The 10206-nt window shown below is 41.9% G+C and overlaps 1 protein-coding gene across 1 annotated transcript; it reads left to right on the plus strand.

The window, feature by feature from the left end:
• The first annotated feature begins 245 nt into the window (after positions 1-245).
• Positions 246-2499, plus strand: Tmsb4x (thymosin beta 4 X-linked). Its single transcript, XM_042680481.1, has 3 exons — positions 246-359; positions 1518-1631; positions 2061-2499. Exons 2-3 carry the CDS (start codon positions 1532-1534, stop codon positions 2093-2095), a joined length of 135 nt encoding a protein of 44 aa, XP_042536415.1. The 5' UTR covers positions 246-359; positions 1518-1531; the 3' UTR covers positions 2096-2499.
• Positions 2500-10206: the final 7707 nt, after the last annotated feature.

Consider the following 10206-nt stretch of genomic DNA (forward strand, 5'->3'; position numbering starts at 1 on the left):
TTAACACACACACACACACACACACACACACACGAGGGCTAAAAAATGCGTTATAAGGAAGGGATGGAAGATGGGCTTTGACTCCTTTTCTTTTTCTATCATCCGTGCGGTTAGGGTGATCCGGTGGACATGGGGGTGGGGGGGGAGGGGAGTGGGGGAGGGGGAAGGCTCTCCTCCTGCCCCAAAGCCCTCCAGACGCTGTTCCGTAGACGCGGCGCGAAGGAGTTAAGCGAGCCTGCGGGTGACATCACCTCATTTACATAGGAGCGCCCATAAAGTGGCGCTCGCCGCACCCCGCCCGACATTCACTGGTGGCCACTGCGCAGAGCCGTTTCTTCTCGTCCACGCACTTCGCTTCGGTGAGCTCCAGCGCCCCTTCCTCCTGTCTTTCTGTCCCCTGCTCCCCTTACTGGCGGCCGCCCGCGCTCGCCCTTTCATTATTTGCATCCCCACGAAGCATCCCTAAAAGCCGATCCTAAGTAGTCCTCCTGGAAGGTGGTTTGGGGGAGATCGGGGATGCTAAATCCTTCCAGATGCTGCGTCTAGGAATCGGGAACTTGATTTTTAAAAAATGAAACAAACAAACAACGAATCTGACGGGTTTGTTGTTGTTTGGGGATTTATTTTATTTTATTTTTTGCTTTGGAGCTTCGAGGGAATTGCCTCCCCCTCCCCAAAAAAAAGGCATTCTGCAATGCCTTGAAGGCTGTAATTAATCAGGAACAGAGAGATCCCTTTGTTCTTACGCCCAGTCACTCAACCTGGGGCTGGCGCTGCTCTCCCGTCCGCTAATCTGCGACGGCGTCCAAGGCTGTGATCCCCTTCTCCGTCCCGGCTTAAGATGGCTGGGCGGTGCCGAGAACCTTTTCAAGTCCATCCTGCCAGGGAATGCGTGCCAAGGCTGCCTAAATCACCCCTCGGTGCCGATCGCGATGGGTTTGGGGGGGGGGGGGGAGGCAGCTTTGTGTGCCCGCGGCTGCATTGTTGAGCGAGGGCGAAAGGGCGAGCGAGGGGCGGCGGCGCGGCGGTGGTGGGAAGCTCGTGGCCATGGCAGCTGTCGCCTTTGTGAGGCGGCTGCACCCCGTCAGCATCTTTGGGGCGAGAAGACCGCATCTAGGAGATGGCCAGCCCTTGGCTGCATTTGGTTCGTTTTGAATCCATCTTCGCCACTGAAATCTTGAACGTGGCTGCGCAGTTTACGCGCGTGACCTACGTTTTAATTTTGACCAGCTGCCACAGATAACCTACGGAGGTCAGTTCTGGTCTTCGGCGAGATTTGCGCTTTGAGACGCCTCGTCTGGAACGGGGGGAGGGGTCCTCGAGGTTGGGGGGGGGTATTGAGGTATTCGCTTCCCCCCCCTCTTGTAAAAAGAGGAACCTTCTTAGTTGAGTGGAAGAGGAAGAGAGGGGTTCAGGATGGAAGTGGGGGGGGGGGGGGAAGCGACGCATATCTGAGCTGGGAGGGGCGAGGGCGGGTGGCTCTTTCTCAGCCGGGCTCTCGGCTTTATCTCCTTCAGCTCCTTCAGCGACCATGTCTGACAAACCCGATATGGCTGAGATCGAGAAATTCGATAAGTCGAAATTGAAGAAGACAGAAACGCAAGAGAAAAATCCTCTGCCTTCAAAAGAAAGTAAGCCCCCACCCATCACCCATTTTCAGAAAGCGCTGGGCGGGAGCGGTCGGTGGAAGGAAGGGAGGGGCGACGGGGCGAAGGGGGGGGGGGTACTTCGGGGGAGGAGCCAACAGTTTGATGATGATGAATGTGTGGTTTGGAAAGGTTCATTAGAAACGGTTTTTGCAGCCAATAAACACGGGCTTTAGTGTTTAATACAATATTTATATACAAGCCGCCAATTTATCTATCACATTGTACGTCTATTTACAATACTTAATATGACTTATTTCAAGATGCAATGATTATGTACACATGGGACATTTTTATGATATGTATAGAGGTTTCAAATGAAAGTATTTGTCATCTTATACATCCTCTGAGCCTCCATTTTTTTTCTTTTTCTTTCTTTCTTTCTTTTTTTTTTTTTGTCTCTTCCTGCCACAGCAATCGAACAGGAGAAGCAAGCTGGCGAATCCTAATGAGGTGTGCACCGCCAATATGCACTGTACATTCCACAAGCATTGCCTTCTTATTTTACTTCTTTTAGCTGTTTAACTTTGTAAGATGCAAAGAGGTTGGATCAAGTTTAAATGACTGTGCTGCCCCTTTCATATCAAAGAATTGAGAACTACTGACAACAACGGAGGCTGAGCCTGCCTCTCCCATCTGTCTGGCTGGCTGGGAAGGAAAACAACTTGAATGTGGATGAAGGAAGAAAGCTGGGTGGGAGGAAGGAGAAGTCTAGAGTAATATCCAAGCTGGTCCAAGATATCCTGCAGGCTGTAAAATGCAGTTTAATCAGAGTGCCATTTTTTTTGTTCAAATGATTTTAATTATTGGAATGCACAATTTTTTTAATATGCAAATAAAGTTTTAAAACCTGGCTGTTGTCACTGTTTGGTGTGTCAAAGGAGCAAGTTTAATTGCTTTTAAAATATTTGCAAAGGAACCTGCCTCTTGGTCTCCCTGGGACCTGGCTAGACAAATGCAGACCATTTTGGTCAATGCCCTCACAGCATAAGGCTGATTTTTCACCCAGGCATATGAAATTGGGAGAGGATTTTCTTTCTCAAAAACTTTGTAGGGCCACACTAACTACAGTAGTCCCCACAACTCCAGAGGACAAAGTGGAAGATGGCTGGAGGCCAGGAATTCGAGGCTATATTGGGCAACATATTTGCAATTCATACATTTTATACGGGTTTTGATAAGCCAAGGCTTAATTTATTACTTAGTGCTCAAGATGATTGAAAGTACATCTTGTTTCAGTCTCAAAATCAACTTGGTTTTTAAACAATTACTAGCATTGAACAAATGGAATTTAAGCATGTTTATCAGATAAAATGAATAAAAATGACATTTTAGTAGGTGCTTCTTTATAGTCTAATGGCTGGTTTCTAGTTGGAATTCAATGTTTAAAATTGTATTTACCATTAATGAGTGGTTTTAAGTTACTGAATCATCAATTTGAACAATGACTACTGGATTTAAAAGGCACAAGCAGGACATAGATGAAAATGGTTGCCGTGTGGAAGCCCAGCAAGAATGAATTGGCCTTTGATCTAGTCCTCTATACAGGATTATCTGGATTACATATTTAATTGGTGGGAGGGGGTGTGGAACAAACAAAAACCTTTGTTTTAGCCAGGCCAGAACTATCAAGGAGAGAAGGAAATAAGATACCAATTTTTACAAGGTGAAAGAATGTTCTTAAAGCTCTTTAATGGATTCCTCTATTCCATAAAGAAGGGTACAGATTATTTTTAAAATAAGAGCCCCAATTTTCTTAGGCCAAAACGCAACAATATTTAAGAATGGTAGTTCACCCAATAACTCAGCAAATCTGAAATGCACCATGCACATGTTCAAGGAAAACTTTTCCCCTAAAAGCTAACTTAGAAAAATCCCCTTTGTGGAGAAGGGCGGAATAGGGGTGAAGAGAAGGTGTTGTTCATTACCAAACCGGTTGAAGTCTTTTGCACAACATTTTGAGAAATGCACAGGAAACCTTGTACCTGTGGTTTAGACAGTCAAGTAGACAGACCATCAGCTAGAAGCCTTTATCTGTGTGGGGAGGGCAGGATGTGCAGAGCTGCTTCAAACCTGCAAGCCACAGTGTCGTCCGTGGAGAGGAGATGTGAGAAACACAAAGATGGAGGGGGGTGGGAGAGTGGGGCTCAAGATGAAGCAGCCCTAGAAGGGGCGGAGCTTTGCAGTTTCTTTTCTGACCTACCAGGCAAAGTATAAAAAAGCCCAATGAACATGTTCAAGCTGCAAAGAAAAACCAGATCCACAGCAGTTTGTGCTGCGTGCATTTTTCAAACTGCTGAAATGAGACATTTTTAGTAATTATCATAGAGTTCCAGTGTTTCTTAGGGAAATAAGAACTTTAAGGCAAGTGGATGATTCATGGGCCCAGGTGATAGAAGAAATTACCTTTCTCTCCTGGGAGGACAGACAGAGCTAAAATGGAAAAATGAAATGAAAGTGATATTAGAAATTTAGTAGTGATTGAATGAGTGTTGGGTGCTTGGTGTGAGAGAAGAGAAACATTCGCAAGCTCTTTCCTGTATCGCAAGCTGTTAGTTAACTGTTGTACTGGGCATAGGACAGGCTGATTTGCTGTCTTTGTTTTGTTTTCAATTTGATGGGGGACTCTTTACTCTTCCCAAAAGAGACCCTTCCCAGAAGTGCTGGAGATATTTATGAATCACTGTGGGAATGTATGCTTCTGCTATATGAAACTTAGGGGTAGACAGAATTTTCTTTTATAGAACCAAAGGAGAAGAGGACATTCTATTATTAAACAAAACAAATCCCTAATTGAAGCCCCTCCCTACTCGACCGTTGACCCTATCTTCCCCATTGTCACCACCAGGAAAGAGGCTTAAAGAGCTTAATGAAGAGCTGAATGTCACACACGAGAAATAAAACAAAAGAGGGGGGGGGGGGGAATGACAAAAGCTCACTAAAAGATTCTTGAGATGGAGCAGTCTTCCATTTTAAATCTCACGAATTTCTCAATGATTACAGTTCCCTTATTCAGTCTCCTAATGGATGGAATTTTCAAGTGCTTTTCTTCGTTCAGGAGAACCACACAGCTTTTGGGCTGTAAACGCAAGGATCCAGTGTGTGTGGGGGTGGAGTGGGTGTGTTCAGGCAGGCATGTGAAATCTTTCAGTACACAGAGCCTCTGAGCTGTTTGGAGACCTCCTACAGTCCTTATACTCACAGTTAGGTATTGTTGCCCTTAAATGCATGTTTAAGATCTGTTTCTTTCTCCCAAAGGAGAATTGGATTTTTCTAGACACAAAGATGAAATGATTGTTGAATTATTTCTAAAAGTTTGGGGGCATTTTGGAAGCCATATGATAGCCCAAACAACTGAATAAAAATACAAAAAAGCTTGAGTCATTCTTGGTCAAGAATATAAATTTAGTTTGTTTGCGTGGATGAAAATAGAACGATGAAATCTGTTGAAGTTGTTTTAAGAAGGGGAAGGGGATAAGAGTGATAAGAGATTAATCAAAATGCTTTGTACACGTGGGTAGAAATGTTGTAGTGAAACACATGCTAATAAAACAAACTGTGAACTTAAATCAATGTGTAATGATGTTGAAAGCATGTAATGCTTCATTTACCCCAGTAGCCTTCACTATCCTCGGTAGAGAATAAGAAAAATACCCTTGTCACCCCCCCCAATAAAGCTCACTTACAGCTTGTAGTTCCCTTTTTTTAAAAAAAAAAGATTATATTTTAAACAGTGCCTTACAGTGCAACCTAAGGAAACATGACACATCAATTTGAGATTCAACTGTATTTTCTTTGCATATAACAAGAAAGGACCAAATTATAAACTTAAAGCACAGATGTAGAAAGAAGCACAGAAGAAAGCATGCTTCTGAAACCTGTGTATAGTCAGTCTGCATTTCCCAGTCTTTATATCTCTCTAGGGAAGCTGTCTTGCTACTGCTATCCCTACTCTTGTCTTCTCAGAACTGTTGTGGGCAGAATTGTGCACACTACATTGACAAGATACCTTGTGCACTCTTATATCCTAGGGTGCCTTGCACAGAAATGGATGCCATGGGACTTAATTGATGGAGACTTCATTTAACACTTAACATGCTTGATTTAGAGTACCTTTGAAATGAGTATCATCCCAGATAACACAATTAAAGACATGTATGTGCACATGTATTTGTATATTTATAGATTGCTTCATGTGATCGCATGAAGTAATCCTAAGTAATATGTATGTGAGAGAGAATGAATGAATGAATGAATGAATGACAGGGTCTCGTGTAGCCAGACCAGCCTCTAACTTGTGATTCTCCTGCCTTAGCCTTCTAAGGGCTGGAATTACAGGTGCATACCACCACATCTGGCCGCTTAAAATAGTTTTGGAAATATATTTAAAGAGCTTTAAACACTAACTTACCACTGTCCTTGGTTGTATCAATTTGGACCAGTGATTAGAGCCAAGTATATAATCTCATTATTAGGTCTGAGCACTGGCTCATTGGTTTACCAATATTTGATTGTCTAACACCTGTTAAGGATTTTTTTTTTTGCTATGGACATACAGTATAAATAAGAAGCCAGTATAAATAAGACACTCTAGAAACTAGTGTGTCTTCCATTAGTCAGAAGATGTCCTTTCCATCTAACTTAAAGTGAAAAATGCTAAGAAATTGTTTCTTCCTATTTTTAGTGCACATGATAAAGCTAAGGGATTTGTATATTTTTCCAACTGCATCAATAATCATTGCATTCGAATCAATTCAAATCAATGGTGAATGAACTTTGGTGGAAAGCAACCACCCTCACATTGAAATCAACTCCGCAAGAGAATGATCAGGTACAGTTACTCTTGCCTATTACCTTCTGAGAACCTTATCTAGAGAACTCTCCATATTTAAGTATGAACTGGATTGATAGCTTTAAAAAAAAATCTATCATTAGTTAGGATTTTGTGGTATAGATGTCAAATTCCCAGAGAAACACAAATTGTTAAATCCTTACTCTCGCTCTGTTCACCTTCTCTTTCCAGTTCAACTATATGATTGTTGGGAGTATGGGATGTTTGAAATTCCTCAGAGAACCTAGCACAATGATCACATGAAGCTATCTCTAAGTTCAGCACATGGGTGGCTGAGAGCTAGGTCACATTTGTTTGGTCTGTTTCCAGAGCTTCAAGTGTCAGTAAAGTCAGACAAATTATGTTCATGATCTATTCAAAACAATGGGAACTATTCTTGTCACATTACTGTCAAACCACAGGAAATTATGCTTTTCCTCATTACCACATTGAGCTCTGTAAGTGGCTGATACCTTTGACTACACAAAGACTTTAGGATAGTGTTTCTCAATTTAGAAACAAAAATATTTCACAAGGTTAATATGTATGTGTTAGATTCATGGGGTTGTTTCCATCTAAAATAGCAGTTGGTTTGAAGGTGAAAAGAGTCATTCTGTACTCCATGAACACTTATTGAGCACCCACTGTATACCTGGCTTGTGCCTAGATGCTAGGAACAGGAATAAGCTCTGGGCCTTGTTATGGGCTGATGGAGTCACAACTGAGCAGCCATGTACAGCATAAGCCATGTACCCATCCATTCATTTACCCAAAAAACATTCACTTAGTTTCTGTTTTTGCCAGGCAAGATCTTGGGCTGGGACCTGAACCAGGATCAGATTGCAAAGGGTCGCTGCACCTGGTTAAGAGTTTGAAAATTACCTTTAGGCAATTGGGAGAGATCAGAGCTAAAATCATTGAGGTCTCATGAAGAAGCTTGCAGATTTTTTTCTACTCAGCAATGTAGCCATACATAAAGAAGGTAGGGCAAAGAAGAAACAGTCCATACTTGTCATCAAACAAGCAGATTAAGATAATCAGTGTTACAGTAATGGAGTGTCAGAAGGTAATAAATCTTACTTTTTATTGATATTTCTCAGTAGACATTTAAGTCACATGAGCTTGTAACAGTTCTGGATTCTAAACATTTTTCATGTTCATATACTACCAATTTTCAGACTGATGTGTGCAGAGAATTTTGATAGATTTGAAATGGTTGAGATTACATTACTTTGTGGGGGATCTTAGGTTTGTAGTGTCATATTCAGGGCTTGTACATTAAAAGTGGGTCTTTCATTATGTACTACGTTCCTGAGGCTACTGTAATCCGTTATCACAAGCTCCAGAATTGTCAATTAATTATTCCAATCTTCTTAAAACAACAGCAATATGTTTCCTCACAGTTCTGGTGGCCAGGAACCTAACAACGTTGGTAGTGATACATTCCCTCCAAAGGATTCTCAAGAAGAGAATCCTTCTAAATATTTTCTAGTTAAAGTGGCTCCTAGTATTCCTTGGCTTATGGCTGCATACTTTCAATGACTACTTATATTTTTCTCACGACTTCTCCTCTTCTGTATCTTGTAAGGGTACTGGATTTATGGCCCACTTGTGTAATATAGGTTGATCTTATCTCACCCAATCATGCATGCAAAGCATCCTTTTCCAAATGAAATTAACATTACCAGGTTCCAGGAGTTTCTTGGGAGTTACTATTCAACCTACTACAAGTCATAATAAATAGATCTAGACTAGGTATTGCCTTGTGATGGTTGAAACAACCAATTGGTGACCAGGACTGGGGCAGGGACATGTTACTAAACAAGTGGTTTTGCAGAAGAAGTTAATGGACACTTATTTATAGATTGATCAGAAAATAACTTCATGATTTAAGGACTTATATGGGCAAACTTATAGGAGCCATGGAGCATGAACTGGAAGGCATATCAAGAGTTTGTTTGTTTGTTTGTTTTTTATCACCAGGCACTGGTGGCTCACGCCTGTAATCCTAGCACTCAGGATGCTGAGATCTGAGGATCTTGGTTCAAAGATAGTCAGGGTAGGAAAGTCTGTGAGATTCTTATCTGCAATTAGTGTAACCACCAGAAAACTAGAAGTAGTGCTGTGCTTCAAAGTAGTAGAATGCTAGTGCTAACCTTGATCAGAAGATCTCAGGGACAGCACTCAGGCCCTGAGTTCAAGCCCCATGAACAACAACAACAGGAAAAGGTTTATTGGCTATGTTTCCTGCAATTATAGAGATAAATAACATAGGTGTCTTAAGAAGAAAATAACTGAGCTTGTATGATAATTTGGATGTAAAACATACCACCTGGGAAATAAAAAAATGATACTGTTATAAATAATTTCAAAAGACAGTTCAAAACTCGAAAGAAAATATAAGCTAACAAAGAAAATACAAAAAATGTTGTCTATCAACTGGATATTTAAAGGATCCGTAATATGTAATCTTGACATTGAGATTTAAAAAAAAAAAAAAAAAATTATTGGAAACCTTGAGGTCAGAAGGTAAAAAACTGCGAGTTCCTAGTCCAAACATGAATTCTCAAGGCTTCCTGTATAAGACATTCATCTAAGGTTCTGTTGCCTTTTTATACGCTTTGTGTTGTAACTTGGTATGGCCATTGCCAGCCTCAAATCCTAGCTATTGGAGAGGAAGAGATGCTAAGACAGAGATTTAAGGCCAGTTGGGTGGGGGCGGGGGGGGGGGGGAAGCATAAGACTCTATATAAAAATCTAAAAGCAAAAAGCATTGGATGTATGACTGAAGTGGTAAAGTATATGGAGCACAAGGCCCAGAGCTCAAACTGCAGTCACCACACACACACACACACACACACACACACACACACACACACGAACAATAACCAAGAATGCTACAGAATTTTCTCTCTCTCCTGGAAGCTGAAATCTATGTATGTTCAAGTCTATATCTGTTAAAAATGTCTTAGACATTTGGCTGGGCCAAGGCCAGTTGTGACTTGGCCCCCTGCCAGCATTCTTTGCACCACAGGTGTTTCCAAGAAGTGTGTCTCATTAGGAAAGGAGAGGGAGTTGGATCGATAGATCTCAGGACCAGGTGAGGAAAACTATGAGGGGCCCAGGCTTAGCTAAGGAAAGCAAGCAGAAGCAGCCCAGCCAACCACCATTTTCAGGTCAACTCCCCACTGCAGCTATACCACGGTTCTGCTTCAGGCCACACCCTAGAGCATGGCTTTCAAACCACAGGCCCTGATGCAGGAAATCAATTTTAGTTAACTCTTGCCTGCACTAAAAACAAGATAGATAAAAAAGAACAAGACCAGACAAATCACTAAAAAGAAAGAAAAAAAAACACCAATAAACAGGAATTACCAGACTTCCATGCATGGTAAGAGGAAGAATTGTTGCATCAAGTTTTTACATTTGAGTTATTTATATGTGAGAGAGTAGAGATGTCTGTGTGTGTGTGTGTGTGTGTGTGTGTGTGTGTGTGTGTACTGATCTATGATGTAAAATGTTTCTCTCAGAGTGAGTCACATTCATACTTGTCACGACTCCCATTTCCCAACCTCGTACCTCCTCCAAGGAGTCCCCCCCTTTCTCCCTCTCCCCATATGTCTGTCTCCCTCCCTCCCTCTCTCTTTCTCTCCTTTCTCTTATCTCTGTTTCTCTGTCTTTCTGCTGGTATTGAGGCGTGAACTCAGGCAGTGGGTGCCCTAGTTTTTT

Source organism: Dipodomys spectabilis, unplaced genomic scaffold, assembly GCF_019054845.1.
Source record: "Dipodomys spectabilis isolate Male_0828 unplaced genomic scaffold, ASM1905484v1 ptg000061l, whole genome shotgun sequence".
Classification (NCBI taxonomy): Eukaryota; Metazoa; Chordata; class Mammalia; order Rodentia; family Heteromyidae; genus Dipodomys; species Dipodomys spectabilis.